The sequence below is a fragment of the Grus americana genome, chromosome 1, assembly GCF_028858705.1.
Source record: "Grus americana isolate bGruAme1 chromosome 1, bGruAme1.mat, whole genome shotgun sequence".
NCBI classification, from domain to species: domain Eukaryota; kingdom Metazoa; phylum Chordata; class Aves; order Gruiformes; family Gruidae; genus Grus; species Grus americana.
Window position 1 is genome coordinate 30,985,067 of NC_072852.1, and position 17,479 is coordinate 31,002,545.

At 37.5% G+C, this 17,479-nt stretch overlaps 1 protein-coding gene across 7 annotated transcripts in view; it reads left to right on the forward strand.

Annotated features, from left to right (window-relative positions):
- DOCK4 (dedicator of cytokinesis 4) overlaps window positions 1-17,479 on the forward strand; it is a 260,824-nt gene that overhangs the window by 209,274 nt on the left and 34,071 nt on the right. For 5 of the 7 annotated variants that reach the window (XM_054817043.1, XM_054817070.1, XM_054817078.1 and 2 more), the window contains 8 exons: window positions 1,033-1,133; window positions 1,822-1,880; window positions 4,043-4,191; window positions 5,780-5,865; window positions 11,056-11,082; window positions 11,249-11,344; window positions 13,031-13,091; window positions 16,680-16,773. In XM_054817043.1, the coding sequence (XP_054673018.1) occupies window positions 1,033-1,133; window positions 1,822-1,880; window positions 4,043-4,191; window positions 5,780-5,865; window positions 11,056-11,082; window positions 11,249-11,344; window positions 13,031-13,091; window positions 16,680-16,773 (673 nt within the window). The remainder of the gene's footprint in view (window positions 1-1,032; window positions 1,134-1,821; window positions 1,881-4,042; window positions 4,192-5,779; window positions 5,866-11,055; window positions 11,083-11,248; window positions 11,345-13,030; window positions 13,092-16,679; window positions 16,774-17,479) is intronic. The other 2 variants (XM_054817054.1, XM_054817088.1) reach the window with 1 other exon arrangement.

Sequence of the window (17,479 nt, forward strand, 5' to 3'; positions counted from 1 at the left end):
AAAGACCCATTCCCATGGAAACCCGAATGAATATCCTGCCCAACCAAGAGACATTAGTCCAATTGCTTCATCATAAAAAGCTCAGAATTTCCTTCCTAGAGGAGACAGCATGCTCCCATTGACTTCCAGCAGAGTTGTGGGTACTTCTCTGAAAATCCAGACTCCTGTTGGAGAGATTGGCAGGAATGCAGATTTATCTACTTGACATAACTGGACATGAGGAAGCCTATCCTTTATGAAGTTCCACAAGTTCAGAGGCTAAAGCTGATTAAAGGGTTTCCTGTAGACAAGGCACCTATGTTCCTGAAACGTGCTTAGCGATGTTATTACTACCCTGCAGAACTGCAGGGTCTGGAATAGGGCTCCCCCTACACTTCTTTATTCCTCCTGCCATGGAGCATCTATAATTGGGTTATAATAATGAATATTTTAATGTATTTTAAATTCATCTTTACGTTTATCTTTAAATCTTCTAAGTAGATGAGTCAACATCTGATTCATAAAGCATGTGCACAAAACATCTGTATATTTGCAGTATGTTAACAAAACCTGGCTTCAGTTTTGCCCAGTGAAGCCTGCAGCAAGTGAGACTTGCAAATAATATTATAAAGTAGGATGGGCCAGAGAATGGCAATTCTGTTATGTGATAGCTTTTGAGGTGTCAGGATTTTTTGTTTTTTGGACTTAAAGGCATAACTTTTTGTAGTCTTCTATTTAAATATACCAGAAAAATGTTTCCAAATTTAGAAGCTAAAGTTTTCCGGTTTGGAGGGATTGGAAAAAAAATTATCTGTAACTCTGAAACTTTTACATTTAAGAGATGTAGAATGTGTAAAATAGATGTATTTCTGCTGAACATTTTGTGGTCGGTGAAAAGTATATTTGGATGCAAAGAAATTTAGCCAAAAACAGTTTGAGTAATTTATTAGTTGAGCCTGAAACAAGTGATGTGATTTGAAAATTTGCATTGAGCAGTCGTAAAACGGTAGTACTGAGAAAATGAAATAACCAAATGCCATATGCTTGTTGTAGATATGGGATTCCTACTTTTTTCTTGCTGTCATTTTTATAAACCAGTTATGTCTGCAACTGGAGATGTTCACACCTTCCAAGAAGAAAAAGGTTTTAGAAAAGTAAGTACTGCTGTCAGCTTTTAGAAAACTGTAATAGCTCAACCGCTTCTCGAAATGCAAGACATGGGAGGTTGCAAAAAAGCCTACCAAAAGGTAACGGTCACAGTATTTCCACTGACTAGAATGAGAGTTGGTTCTGGCCAACTGGTATCATCAGTCTTCAGGGCTGATAGCAGCCTTTATTGAAATGCCCAAATCGGTTCAGAGATTGGGAGCAAAATAGCCATGGTGTAGCAGTGCTAACACTAATTTCCAGTTCGTGCATAAGTTGGTTCAGACTGGTTCAGGTGTTTCTGCCAGGCACTGCACTGTTGTCCATACGAATTAATTGTATGTCTTTAAGCTAGAGCAAAACTATTTGTTCTCAGAGAGAGAACTACGGCGTATTACTGAAAAAAAAAAACAAAACCAAAAAAAGCTTTTACTTCACAGCTGATTACTGATTTATAGCATTTAGAAAGAACTGATACTTTTGACAATATTGCAAGTAAACCTGTGTTTAGGAATTCGGCTTTAGCTGGGTGTAATGGAAAGAGCAAAAACTTGGAAGAAATCATCGCTTTTGAAGTAATTTTTTATGGACTACAAATGAGACGTTTCACTTAAAAATGGCACAGAATGGCTTATGAACTTGATTGTCTTTAAATGATCTTCCACTGTTTTGCTTTATTTTTTTAATGCATTGCAGATATGGTGACATGCGGGTAACAATGGGATGCGAAATCTTCAGCATGTGGCAAAATTTAGGTAAGGAATTAAACACATCCTCGGTAGCTCATAAAATGAAAAGCAATTATTATTTCTTTGACTATTAAATACACTTGCCAGTAACAGAAGAGTTGATGATAATTAACATTCACATGAAGTCTTGATTCAAGTTCAGGAAAACCCTAGTCATCTGCAGTTCCCTTCTTTGTAGCTAAACTCAGCTTTCTAAGCTTTGATACTGTGTGTGACCTGTCCCTATGTATTCAAAGAGAACCAAAAGAATCCCATCAGAGAAAATTAGAAAAGAAAGTACTGCTCTTCTTGGGCAGAATTATTATGCCTGGAAATATACTTATGTTCACAATTTTAGTTCTGTTGCCAAACAGTTTCAGGAACAGCCATATATCTTAATTCTGAAACTCTCTTGAGATGCTGGATTTGCATCAAATCTTCCCTTAAGTCCTAGTTGCACTAAAATATAAAGGCATAAACAAATCAGTGACCGATGTATAAATGACGCATTGGACAACATGAGAAAAATATAGGCTTGGACATAAACTTAGGAACATTTTTGTATTTATAAGCAATAACTGTGCAAACTGTTTGAAAGTATGAACCTCAGAGAAATGCAATTAAATGTTGTTTGGGAAGAAAGTCAAAACTGAGTAGAAGATTTGGACACTACATTTGTCATCTTTATATTTCAATTAATCAATAGTTCACTTCATTAAGTGGCTCATTAAAGATACGAAGACCATTAGTGGTTACTGAGATACTGTCATCTCAGTTCTATAAATCTTTTCCCCAGTAAGATACATAGTTGTAAAAAAAAGGTCTTTCTGATCAGCCTGTACTAGAAAGATAAATGTTCAAAAAAGAAATATTTGCTTATTAATATCTTGTTAACATTTGTTGTGTAGCATATTTTACTTACTTACAGTATTTAGTATTGCTTACTGACTCTAAGGCATCTCTCTAAAGTATTTGGATAAGTGATGGGTATTTCTACACTGGTGTATCAAGGATCCACTCCTGGGTCCCATCTCCTTCCTGCACACAAAGGATGAGGCTTTAGTGTGCATCACCTCCCCACTCAGACTGTTTTCTGCTGAACAGAAACCCAGTATGCAGGCAAGAAGGGAATTGTGATGCCTTTCAGTAGGGAAGAGTTCTGTGGGGTATGAGATGGAGTTCATCTGGTAATGTGTCCAATTAAATACTGTAGTCCAGATATTTCATGTAATTGGTGTTACGCTAGTCAGCATTGTACAGTTCTCTTATCAGTAGGAGTCATCATAAGCCTTGATCCCTGTACAGTAACCTTGCTTTCACATGGATATGCATCCCAGGATGTTTCCAGTGAAGGGAGTTCTGGTTTTCCTTTGCACAAACACAGACACCAAACAGAGCAGCAGGCTGGGGTGACTGCCCGCCGGAATATCCAGAGGTAGGCTGGGATGGAAATTAATGCCCAGCTTGGAAAGTCAGTGCATTGTGATTCATAATCCCCCTACTCTGAAGATATCAGAAGTCTTACTTGTGGAAAACTGAAAGTGAATGGTCAATCTTTACTGTACGCCATTTCTAGCTTTCCTGACAAGAACTTAGTTTTGTAGTTTCTGCTAAATAGAATGTGGTGAATTAATGGAAGATGTTTTAGCACTGATTTTAAAGCGAGTTGTTTTGAGAACAGCTGAGTCACATCTTCCCTTTCCTGCAGTCAAAACATGTACTTCCATTTCTGTACTCACAAAACTAAAGATAAGTAAAAATCAAGGTACTTACCTCTTTTTGATGAGCATGTAACATCAGGCAGTTAACCATTTTGTAAACACAAGAATGTAGAGCTTGGTTTCTAAGCTGTTCCTGTGAAAAATAAGTTAAATGCCCAGGGAGTGCTTTGTCTCTCTTTGTTCTCCTTGTGGAAGACTAACTTGGGATACAGATAACCCACTGTCACTTCTGAACTCAGTATTGCGAAATAAAATCTGATAAATTATGTTGGCCTTATATTCTTGTATCATCTGCAGTTTTTCACAGTTTGGGCTTAAGAAATAGCCCATGCTGTGATGGACGTGAGATTAAAAAAAACTATAGACACTTAGAGTGCTATTTTTTAATTCTTCAGATAGTATTTGGATTGCTTGATAACTCACAGGACACCCAATTCACATTCAAGTTCATGTTAATTTTCATTTTAGGGGAACACAAGCTTCACTTTATTCCAGCATTGATTGGCCCCTTCCTGGAAGTGACCTTGATCCCTCAGCCAGACCTGAGGAATGTAATGATTCCCATTTTCCATGACATGATGGACTGGGAGCAAAGGCGAAGTGGCAACTTTAAGCAGGTACTGTGTGTGAAGCTGTTTTCAAAACAGGACTGAAATTCAAGCACTTCAGAGAGTGCTGGTCCCAACCGCTGGTGGTTCAGGGTGGAGAAGGTAGCCACAACATTATACCTGTTGGAGAGGGATTACCAGAGTTTTCCCTTTTTACTCTCTGCAGGGGTAGTGAGATTCTCCAATTAATGCTGTCATGTTAGTAATGTAAGAGAAAGGATAAAATCCATGGCCTGCCGAAGTGAAGAACAAAACTCGAGTTGTCTTCAACAAGGCTGATTTTGTTGTGGTGATTTTTCATCTCTGCTTTACAGCAGTGCAGACTACTGGTTAGGTAGGGCTGGACTAGCTTCCCTTCCCGTTAGTATGAAAAAAAGATCAGATGGTCCTTTTGAGGAATGTTCTTCTGTAAGGTTCCAAGTATTTTTGCTGCTCAAACACCTTCTTAACGGGCTAGGAAGGAACGACCAAGCGTCCCATCTGCTCCCACAGCTCCCACTCGGTTCTTTCAGACTGCCTCAAACCATTTCTCGGTGCCCTCCTTCCTGCTGCTTCAAATGAAGGAAAGCAGAAGTATTTGAATTACTCCCAGGCAATCATAATGCTTAGGGTGGGAGCTGTATCAGAAACACAAAACAAACTATTAAGAATGGAGGAGTGCATGTGCTGTAAGTAGGTAGCTTTTCACTGTCAGTATATAACCTTATTGTTAAAAATCACCATAGAAATGTTAACAAGGAGGGAGAAGGAAAAATTCCACTTATTCTGCTTCTCTGTGTTTTCAGCTTGGGTTTAAATGTAAATTGTAATAGATTTATTCTTTAATAAAATATCTTGACAACAGCTTGGTTTCTCCCCTAGATTTGTGGTTGCTAATATATTACTGCTAAAAAGGAGGTTTGAAATATTAACACACAGTGTAGCCTCACCTCTCTGTATTTTTTATAATCAATACACTTTAAAATATGCATTGAAGGAGTCATTAGCCACCAGATACGTTCTGTAAGTTCCTTTGATAGCTAATACGTAAATCCAGCAAATTGGATTTCTAGCCAAATACACTGGCAGGTGAGGAAGGTTGGGAAAGTAAGTCTGAGCCCCCAGGTGTTCCAAAAAGTACAGACATTTATAAAAATTCATTTATAAAAGGTAGGGTGCAGGTCAGAAAAGATGAGATTTTCATTGAAGTCTAAGAAAATGGCTTGTGCTTACAGCCCTGCAGTGAGAATTCAGGCAATTTATTTGGGCTGTGTGCTTTTTGTCTGACTCCATAAATAGATAGCTGCCTTAGCAGCAGCAAATGCTACTCAGCCTGTAGTTTTAAAGTCACGTTGCTCAATTTAAATTAGCTCCCTCCCTCAAAAAAAAAAAAAAAAGAAAAAAAGAAAAAACACCACCAAAAAAAGAAAACCCCACAAACCTTGGGAACGATCACAGCTTCAAAGAGATGAAGGGACTTATCATATTTACATGATTGACCAAGAATTCTAAGATAGCATTTAGCAAAGTCCCTTACATAAAAACAAATCTTCTCTCAATTTTCCCTAATCTCATTAAAGGAAAAGGAAGCTGTTCACACCACACTTATATGTTGCAGGTAGAAGCAAAACTGATTGACAAACTGGACAGCCTGATGTCGGAAGGTAAAGGTGACGAAACGTACCGAGAGCTCTTCAACAGTATGTGAGTAATATGTTTATCTTATGCTAATTCCTTGAGTTCGGCTGGTTGTATTGGATGCTAATGTCATTGTAGAGAAGTAATGCTTAAAACAGTTGTGAATCTCATTTTTTCTTTTTTCTTTTTTTTTTTTCCTGAAAATCTGAGGCATAAAACATTTTATGGTGTTGTATGGCATCTGTAAAGTCTGGCTGTACTTCTTGCATACAGCTATAATTGGAAAAGGCTAAATCTGTTATATCACAGAACATTCTCTTTCTCTACCTACTAATTTTAAAATCAGGAAGGCAAAAAATGCTTCATAATTGCATAGGGTGCAGGTAGAGCTCAGACGGAGCGTTTTGAAAACATGGCATAAGAATTCAACAAAAAGCTGTTTAGTAAGTAATTTTCTATTGCCAGAAACTTGTACTCATCTGTGTAACATCACTTGTTGATTTCTTGATTGATGTATGCAATTTTATTTATTCTGGTAAGATTATTTCTTATTCTTTTATTTTTATAAATTACTTATTAAGCTTTTAGTATATTGTAATGAACGACATATCACTGAAATCTAATAGGAAAAGCTAATAGTCATGCTGAAATCTCCAAGGTTGCCCATAAGTTATCCCATTGACTGAAATAAATGATTCTCACAGAGTACAGGTACAAAATAACTAACCGAACTCTGCCTCTGTTGTTCCTCAGAACTCAATTCCACCTAAGTGGATGATTTCACTTATTTCTGGTGTGTTTAGTAGAGATGTATTGTTCCTTTTCAGGATTCCAAGCTGTGTATTCTTCTGTACTATTAAACACATGATCTTTTTCTGTTTATATGGCTTCTCATCCATTCCTTCTTCTTTAAGTATTAGTTTTAGCTCTGTTGTCTTTGCTTAAATAACAACATTCAGATCTCAGGGTCTGTGAATAGCAAACATATAATAATCTGTAATTGTTTTGAGTTAAAATAAATAGAGTTCCTAAATATTTATCATATACAGAAGCAAAAGTGGGAAAAGAGATTAGGCAGAATATTATGAAAATGCATGAATAATGGTAAACAACAGTACAATATGCTAAATCAGAACTTTCTTCTAATTATTCATGACATTTTTCATTATCTGAGTAAAGATAATAAAAGGTAGGATAATTTCAATATTTTACTAACACAGTAAACTTCAAAATTAAGTCATTAAGGGAAAATCTCTAATTATAAAATGAAGTCTAAATGCATTCTCTTGTGTAAAATACATCAAGATGTCTGTCACTGAAATAACTTAAAACTCTATAAGGAAGCATACTGGTATGAAATATCGTTCCTAATTTTTTTTATGGTTTTGAGTTAAATTTAAACTGGGAGATGTTAAACAAGATACAGTGAAAAGTGGTGAGAGGCTTTTATAAATCTAAATGCTGAAGACATAGCCATAGTAATTTAAATTGCAAAATGTCTCACAGCATCAGTATACTTGTTTCTGTTCTGGTATAACAGAAGTTAAAAGTAAAGTCTTTGGGAAATTTCAGACTAACTGTTCAAGTTCACTTCCAGCTTAAGAAAAGATAGTATTTATCATTAGGTTTTTTATCTGACTTTGATTTGACTCCATACATTAACACCTCTCAAGAGGAGAGCTTGCAGAAGATACTGATCTAAAATGGAGGATGACGTAGTGTTCTAGGGTACGTGAGGGAAATTACTAAAATCAGATGGACAGTTTAGGGAGCTGAATGCAAGGGATGGGGTCAGTTAGCCTGAGATTTCTTTTTTTTTATTTCTTCCATGGGTAATTTAAACTAAGCAATATTAGAGTGTCTTTAGACAGTGCAAGAAAGCAGACTTGTTCAGTGACAGAGACGGTGACAGAGATGTGGTATGTACCCAAGGACTGTGAAGCAGTAATATAGTGGTTTTGTAGTCTTTAGTGAAAGGCTACAATATTACCTGATCTTTCTGAAGATTCAGCATGGTTGATTTTGATAGGTATGGTTGGGAGCCAAGGGAATGCACACACCTATTTGGGATACAGTCTAGTAACTGCAGTGGGTGTGACACTTTCAGATTTTGTCGTGCTTTTTTGTTTATTTTGTCTGAATGGGAAAATGAATTTAAATCTCTCAACTCCCACGTGAACTGCTTTTTCTTTTCCAGAGGCAATCCTTTGAGCATCTTCTATTTTCAAGGACAAATTATAAGCATCTCTGGATGTATCTAAAATATTAGGTGCTTAGAATTCACTGCTTATAATTGAGTTATCTTTATCAAAAGGCATAGTGAAAGTAGGGGGAAGATGACTGCTGTTTGTTTTGAATCAATGTCTTTCTAGGGACTTGAATGTGACTACTCAGCGATTAGCTCCTGATGTCATTCGAAGAGCTGCAAAACATGGAGTAGTGAACATTTTGCTGTCATGGGAAACTAGATGTTGTAATTGCTACCCAGTGTAATCGTGGTATGAGAGGTGTCCTGATCTACATTTACGCTGTCATCCTGCAATTGAATTCCGAGTTAATTAGCACAGAGACAAGAATGATTTCACTTTATTAAACAGTTGGTGGTTAGAACAAAATCCTTGGAAGCCAAGGGATATACTCAAGTAGCTCTTTTGTTCTGAATCGGGTTGATGCTGCCAGTTTATTACTTCTATAGCTGTATTCCGGTTTGGCGTAACACACTGCAGATTTGGAGGTTAGGTGGCCACGTTATTAAAGCGCAAAACCTGGCCTGATGACGAGGCTTCTTTTTGAAAAAATTGGAGCTGATGTTCAATCTGAGCTGGCATTTAATACTGAGCTCTGCCAGTTTGTGGGTGATTTCTCTAGCCATGAAGCTTTTATATAAAAAGTGATGACTGCTACCTCTGCCCTGCTGCCTTCAGTCTTCTTAATTTCTTCCCCCAGTTGCATGACTGAATTTAGCACTGCCCAGTCCATTAGACACTGGACTGAGTCTTTCAGAGCCCTTCTGAACATTTTTGTGAGGTTTGGGTAGCTCCTCAGCGATCTCTGAACTTTTCTGCAAAGTTTGACTTTGACCCTTTTGACTAGATGAGGGAACCTCTGGCTATAGTGAGGTACCTGGAGGACTTTGTACTCCAAAATAGACATCCAGATGTTTTAAGGCACCTCTAGGATTAGATGCCTGTGAGTTAGTGGGCTGAATAACTCTGTGGCTTAGGCATAGAAACTCCACTTACTAGATGGTCAAGCTAGCCTGAGCATGGTTCTAAGCCTGGTGTTCATCCCTGGAGGGCTCTGATCCTCGGAGTCCCCACTCCACTCTCTTATTCTTGGGAACTCAAGATTGAAAAAAGAAAAATCAAACCCATAACTGCTCAGGTGAGCCCAGATGTTAGGCAATAGTAGCATGGATAGGCAGAAGTATTTTCATTGTGTTTTCTGTGGTGTTTATCCCCCTTAGTGCTTTGTAGAACACAGCATCTTGACTATGCTTTGGGTCCAGTAGGTAGCAGGAATTTAATTCTATCTAGATATAGCCATGAGGAAGGCAAGGGATATATTTGAGTAGTTCTTTCATTCTGAGTTTTTATTCTGTGCATTGTGGTGCAAGATGTATGGTGGAGAGGGGGAGGCATGCATCAGAAAGCAAGTCATAGAATTGTTCAACTGATGACATTGATGTCAATTTGAATAAGTACTTTGAATGTATCTACACAACCCATTTGTAGAAATTGTGTATTTATAATGAATATGCCAATACATTTATAAAGAACACGCATAAGTCAAATGCAGCTGAAAAATATCTGTTTTGAAAGAGAAGTCAGACTTCTGCTGGTTTTCTACAGGAACTCTAGGTAATTATTTTGATGAATTTAGGTTGAAATGTTTCTGTTTAACACAGGGTTGAAAGGCAATAGAAGGGAAAAATCAGTGCAGTAATCAGTGCTTAATAATGTAACAGGCTCTACTCTTATTTCTTGTTAGACACAAAAACTTGTATTGAAAGGAATGTAAGGGGTTTAAAAGTGAATTAAGTTAGCCTGTGTATTCTGTATGGAAAATAGAAGTGCCAGATTAGTGCTTCAGACAGGTAGTCAGTTTCTGAATGTGAGGGAAAGACATCTTCTCCTAAAGAGGAGGTGAGTCTAAGATCGATATAAGGATGCAGAATGAAGAACAGCGTTTCCTCCTTTCCTTCCAGCAGAGCACAGCTTCATTAGACTGAATTAGTTTGGAGAATTGCATCTGTGACATCCCCCTGTATGAAGGAGCTGAACAGAGCTGGAGTGTATAGCTAGTGCAGTTGGCATGTAGGAGTTATTGGGCGCTGTTATATGTTTGGTGAAATTTCGACGTAGGAGTTTTATGGGACTGAACATGCTCAGTATAGATGAAGGTCAGCGGAGCTGACAGCTTACCCACTGCAGACAGAAGGTTCGGAGATGCTATTAACAACTCTCTCAAAAGCTCTGAGTGTATGGATGTGGCAATTTTCAGAGACTTCGAAGTAAACCATACCTGAGTGCGTTTTCAGGGTGACTGCTAAAATACCTCCATGGACATGTTGTCCATCTGAGGTCTTGCACCAAAGCGTGAAAGTAACGCAACTCTGTAGATAAACATTTCCTTGTTCGTTCTCAGAGAGGAAATGTTGGAAATTCATGCCCAAATGATTAATATTTGATAAACTGAAGCAGTGAAAATGAGAAGCCTGTAACAGAAAGAAATATTAACTATATTTTTACTGACAGCTCCATTTACAAAACCATTTTGAAATCTTTTCCCTTCAATGTGTAATCTATGTTTACATTAGAGTAAGAATTCAACACAACAGAGTTTTTAATAATCTTATGACAATTTAAGCTAATGGAATTTTACATGTGCATGATAGTATGTTCTCAGAAGGTAATACTAAGTGAAGAGGGGGAATCATCTTATTAAAATCGCTTCCCCATTCTTAAATTTCATGTGTGCTGAAATATTAGAGAGGAGAAGAGGAAAAATCTTGGTTAAAAATGTTGAGGTCCCATTGAAAAGGTATGTTGAGTTGATAAATATTCTTTTTCTAGGTACATCATTAAACTCCCTATTTTCTGAAGTATCAGCATGAAATTAGTGCATAAATTTTGTGTAAGAGTTCTGTTAAGTCTTTGGGATATTAACATATTCTGAAAATTAGGTATTTGATATATTTTAACCTGATGCAGCTAATATAAAAATCATTTGTTTTGTCAATGCTTCCTGGACTAGAATTCCACTTTTTGGTCCTTATCCTAGGTAAGACACTGTTTGCAAATTGTGCTTCTTGGGAGGGGAGTTTGTAAAAGAAAACCTATCTATCGAAGACGTTGCTAAGGTATTAAAGGTACTGGTAAATTTGAGTGGTTGTCATAGCGACAGTTAAAAATAAACGGTGAAATTGTTCTGGCTTCTTTTTTTTCAGTCTACTGAAGAAAATTGAGCGGGAAACATGGAGAGAAAGTGGCGTTTCATTAATCGCCACTGTGACTCGCCTCATGGAGAGGTTGCTGGACTACCGGTGAGTTGTTATCACAATTTATAAGTAGGGTGGGCACCTTTGAAATATTAGGAGACAAACGTGGTGATCTTGCACAAATGGTGACTGCACGTGGACGCATCAACTGTACGTCCTCAGGATCTCCGACAGCAACTTCTTACTCAACAGGAAAATGAGACAAGCAGGCTGAAAACCAACCAAGTAGCCTCCCCATGGTATGAAAATCCAGGGGCTTGCATGATTTTCCTGTCAGGAATATAGGAACTTCAGCAGTAGGTTAGTGACTCAAGTGTGTCTGAAGGCACAGAGCTCAATACTAATCACCTGACAGTTGTTTTACAGAATATGTAAAATTCTTATCACTATGTCAATCATGCTTAGTTGCAGCATCAGCCAGCACAGTAAGTATGTATACAAAGACATGATCTCTGAGTGAGGAGCTTGCATCTGACTGTGCCACATGAACAAAGGAGAGGGAAATAAGAGATGTGTGCTCCCTTTCAGGAATGGGACACTAAGAGGGATTTTCTCAGTCACTTGTGAAGTCCATGTAGAAACCTCAGATTTCAGCTTAGTCCTCATTATCGCCATCAGTTGTAACACTTTGCAGAGCTTAAGTGTTATTTTTTTCCCCTGATTCCGTGTCGGACACATGGTAAGACCGGGTACTCCACTTGCTATTCTCACTGATAGTTTGAAAGGAAAGCTATTTTGTCAACAAAGAGACTAAACTCTTAATTTCTAGAAGCCTGGCAGTGCTATTCCTCTTCAGGGATCGGTTGGTTTACAACCTCCAGGGCTGTCAATCCAATATCTTTCAAAACAATTGTGTATACTGGTGGTTATGAAAGTATTCGGGATGATTGTTTAGCTCATGTATGCAAGAAAGTTTTAAAATTATGTTAAATTTCTTTTAGTGACTGCATGGTGATGTCTGCCTGTCATTTTTTTACTCCAGAATGGTTATACTGACGCTATTTTTCCCTTTATGATTATCAAACTCTGCGTGGTTCCATTTAACTTTTGAGTTGGGGGTCAGATCTGTTCCCTCCCCAAACAATAAATGATACCAATCATAAAGTGCTACTGAGGAATATTTGGTCAATCTTGGAGCATTTTACAGAGGAGGTCAGTGTCATTATCGTTTTTTCCCAGAGGAGGAACTAATGCTGTAATTCCATGACGAATTTAGAGGAAGAAATCAGACTCATCCCTGCTCATTCCCTCATTCACATCACCCCAACACAAGTGTTGTGTTGCGCTTTGGTGATCTGACTGACACGGGCTAAAAGTCACCCAGCGAAAGATGCTGCCTAACCTGTTTCGCTTCCTGAGGTTTGTGCAGGCATGAGTGCAGGACTGGGAATGAGTGCCTGAGAGCACTTGACTTCTGGCAGCCACGGCAGCTTCTGCTGGCGTGATTTGAGCACAAGCTATGAAGAAACCAAATGATGTCCAGCAGTCAACTAGCAAATCAATGACAGAGACAGAAAAAAACATTGACTTTCTTGACAACTGAGGTATTCCATGTCCTAGAAAAGGAGGTGTGAAATCCCTTACGCACCTGGGTCAGCTGCTCACCCAAATGCCTTTGTGTTGCATCATTTCACTCAGCTTGCCAAGCCAAATATGTCTGTTTTCTGAGGTGTGCTTCACTATAGGAGGATAAACGTCGTTCCTGTTGACTTTCATTACTTTCTGTTTTAGGGACTGCATGAAAATGGGAGAAGTGGATGGCAAAAAGATTGGCTGCACTGTTAGCCTTTTGGTTTGTATAATACTTTTTCTTTCCCTTTTTTATTTCAGTTGAGCATTTTCTAGTATACAGCCACACATTTGAATACAAGGTACCTTGCTTCTTGAAGCAGTTTGAGTGGAAGTTGACAGCATAATACTGCACTTAGAATCACTGATTTTTTTTTTTTTTTCAGGGTGAAATTGATACAGTGGGTAGTTAGTCTTTCTTGGCATTTTATAGTTGGGCTCTAAGAGATCTCTAATACTGCTTTATTCAGTTTTCAGTCTCTTCCTACTGGATAAACTTCATCAAAGTATTTTCCAAGTTCAATTGGTCTCTGAGTTCATAGAAACAAATAAGCCTTTCCTCCTTCCCCAAACCCAACAAAACTTACATGGTTTCTCCTGTTTCCCTTCTTCCCCAATAACTGACACAGGTTGGTTTTTATGACATATATTATAGGATATCTTCTGAAGACTGCAGGCTATGTAATGTCTTCCTAGAAGAGCCAGAAATGCTGCTCAAGACCTCCTCTTGTCACGTTATCATCATGACAAACCAACAGTGCCAATTCGTAGTATGAAATAGATTTTGTTTTTGTTTACAACATGCCTTTTGGTTCTAGGCCAGTTTCCACTGACAAGTTTGTTGACTTCTGTTAACCTTGGAAAATTTCCGTTTTCATGGTGAATGTTTTGGAAAGCTGTATTTTTAGCCAAGGGAAAAAACAGAATAAGCTGACTTGTAATTCTGTATTTTTGACGTCAGTGAAACAATTTGGTATCACTTCTAAGTAGCAGTTATACATAAGAGAATAAAGGATTTCTTCAGTAGGAAAATAGTGCTCTCTAAATAGGGATGATGTTTACTACGTGCCCGTAGAGCAGCTGGCTTTCTGTGAGAATCTCTGGCATGATTTGAATTCTGCAAAGCACCTGGATTATTTTCATCCTATCACTGAGGAGTTTTTAAACTATTATTAGCAAATCGTCCCAGATTTGCACAAAAAGAAAATTCAAATATTTAAAAATGCCAAAACACCATAATACTTTTTAATGGGATTTTCAATTACTTCTGCAGGCTAAGGCAGATTTCATATCTGAATAATTTTCATACAAATTTTAATAGTATTTGCACACCAGAGAAACAACAAATGCTAAATTTTGAAAAGGAAGTTTCAATTACAGAAGTAGCACACAAATGTTAAGACATTTGCTTGCCTATGTGATGGATAAACTGGTTGTCATCTCAAAAGATGTTTCATGCAATGAGTAATTAGAAGAATGTATAAAGTTAACGTTACTTGAAGTCCAGAAGAGGAAGCAATATTTCATTTTTCACCACTACTTTGAAGGTAATCCAACTTCCAAAGAGGACTGGTTGGCATGAAAAGAAAATTTGTACGTTGTTTTGCTATAGAGTTAGATACTGTCCTTCCAGGAAATAAAATTGTCCAAGTTAACCAAGTTATCAAATTGTCTGGAATTATGCCACGTCATGAAATATGCAGAAGGGGTATGCACCAGCAGCAATAACTCAGAGGAAAGGAGAAGGTAGGAACTTTTTCCCTACTCTTCCCGCCCTCTGGATCATCTGGAGTAGGTTTCACATTAGTAATGCTTATTTGGAAAAGCTGGTTTAAGAGGTGTTTAACGGCATTAGTTCCTTATGCATAAGATTCACCTAACTCCAGTTTGAAAGCTGAATTTCTAATGAAAGAACTCTGTCATCACAGAGCTGTACAGAAGCATTGAAAGTATATTGAATAACTTTTGGTAACTCACTGAGGAGTTTTTCTCAAGCATCACTGGTCCTCATTGTGGTTTGACATTTAATTGATATTTCAGGTTCTATTAATTTAAAATTATACCTTCTTTTTAGAAAGAGGAGATTTTCCTGTGGTTCTTTACACTGGCATATGACATCATGCCATTTAAGTAGAAAGCGTCCGCATTGCCTGTTTGAATGTTCTTTTCAAGCTGGGTTCTTTTTCTTAGGAAAAAAGTCTTTATTAATTAGGGAAGTCTACTTTTTACGCCATGTCCCCTTTTGAACACTACATCTGTTATATTTTATGTCTCGAAATAGTTTCTTGAAAAATCACAGGACACCTTTATTAGCACGATGTATTTCCTGAGCTGTGGCTGGGTTGTCTTGCTGTGGGTCTGCCTTACAGACCAACCGGACATTGTCAGAGCTGAGCTTCAGAGAAGAACCAGTTGATTTGTGTAGTTCAGAGTTGTGACAAGTACTGGGGCCTTTAGTGCTTAGGGGTAAGAGCCGAGAAGTCTAGTTCTGCAGTTCAGTGCCGTATTTTGTCTTAATCTTTATGCTTTATTGCTCGCAATTCTGTATTGTAGATTATGCTTTTTTTCAGACAGGTAAATATGAACATACAAACAGATTTTTTTTCATTTTCTCTTCTAAAGAGAAGCAGCTGTTTCTGATCTACACATTGTGGGAGGAAAAGAGAAGTCTTTGGATTATAAAGGCAGATGGTAGCCTAAAGGGGGCATGTTATTACAAAGCTATCGATATGTAATCATTTTCTGCAGTCAGTTTAAAAATACTTTATAGAGTTTTTATTTTGATATTTTCATAATGTTCCTCCCACCTTTCTCTTTGATAACTCAATTTAGGAAACAGTGGCACAGAATAAGAATACTGTACAATAGGGGGGAAATTTTGGCCACTTGCTTAGAGTCAAAATAGTAAGTGATTTGAATAATAGGACAGAAATTATTAATTCATAATGAGGGCCAGTGCTAGATTCTTCTATCTTATAAATTTTTATTAACCAAAGCAGATTATCCATAACGTTAAGAATGGCTAGCAGGGGGACTCTAGCTACCTGTCCATAGTCAGTGTGGCAATCCTTGTGAATAGTGCCATAGGGTTGTGCTCCTCTCCCTATAACTTTTTCATAATTTGTTTTAGGGCTTGCAAATAAATAATGAATGTTTTGAATGAGGAGTTTTCATGTTGCATTCCATATTTGGTCCATGTAACAACAAATAGCAGTTATACATCCAAGAATCTTTAGCCACTTTAGAAATGTTGTCCTAGATATCACTTTACAGTGCAACTTTTTATATTTCAATCATGCAATGCAATATTTATGCATCACTTACCAGTTCCCAGCATCAGTTAGGGCTGAAGAAATCATGTTTTTCATTCAGGATTATGCTGTTTACAATACTGGATAGTTCTTTGTAAAGCTACCGAAGTCCTTCTGGCATTTTGCTATGACAGAAGGAAGAATAGATATATGAGGCAGTAGATATTTTGTTAAAGTATCAATACAAAAGTCAGAGTGCTGTCACTTTTTGGATGGGTTAATATTTATAAAGAAAGAACCATCAGATTTCAGTTCTATCAGGTTCTTCCTGTTATGTTCTATGAGAATTTTAATTCAAAAACATTCAGGATGTCTGCTGAAAATTTGCTATTCTATTTCCTATTGCATTACTGCAGTTCTGTGTAATGACTTCATACATGTGAAACTTTCAAATCCATGCATGTATTTCTACAGCATTATGTTCAAAGTCTTCTGTTTGTAACCACTATCATATATTTATTAACTACTGCATTTCATTACAAAATTCAATTTTATTGCAGAATTTTTACAAGACTGAACTGAACAAGGAAGAGATGTATATTCGCTATATTCATAAGCTCTATGACCTACATCTGAAAGCACAAAACTTCACAGGTAATTGAGTACAAACTAGAAAAAGATTTTTAGAACTGGTCCGTGATTTGCAGTCTTTTGCAAACCTGTAAGCTGTATCCTCAGTGCGGAACATACCGACCCAGGCGACAGCCGAGTTTCCTTGCCCAATTAATCTCTCTCAAAATATGGCTTTTTTTCAGTCCTACAACTCTATTACTTGCTGTGCCACATTGAATGTAAATGACTACTGTTGATACGCACTAGCAATAAATGTGTGATACGGTCATTCTTCACCTAAGAAGAGTAAAGTTTAGAGGAAGTTTTTATGAGTCCATTTGGTAGTATCTGAGCCTATATAGTTTTTCGTAATGCTGCTGGGTTAGCTGTTTGGTGTAGTGTTTTGACACAGCTGTGCTTCAGAACCTAATTTTTAGGTTACAAAAGGAAAAGAAAGGAAGATCCATATCACTAACGATGAGACCGAGACCCTACAACCTGTAATAAGTACAGCACTTTGCCGTTGTCTTTCTGAATCTTCACATACCACATTTGCAGTACTGTTGTCCAGGGTTTCTCAATGCAAATTTAGTGCCAGGGCTGGCCATTATCTTTTAAATGAAGAAATAAGAAGATAACGTACATAGTTGGTTTTTATACACCATAAATTGCACTTCATTTGGGTAGCTACATGCCATCAATAATTGCTGGAGAAGATAAAATCAGTACGTCTTTAAAAAATCTTTGG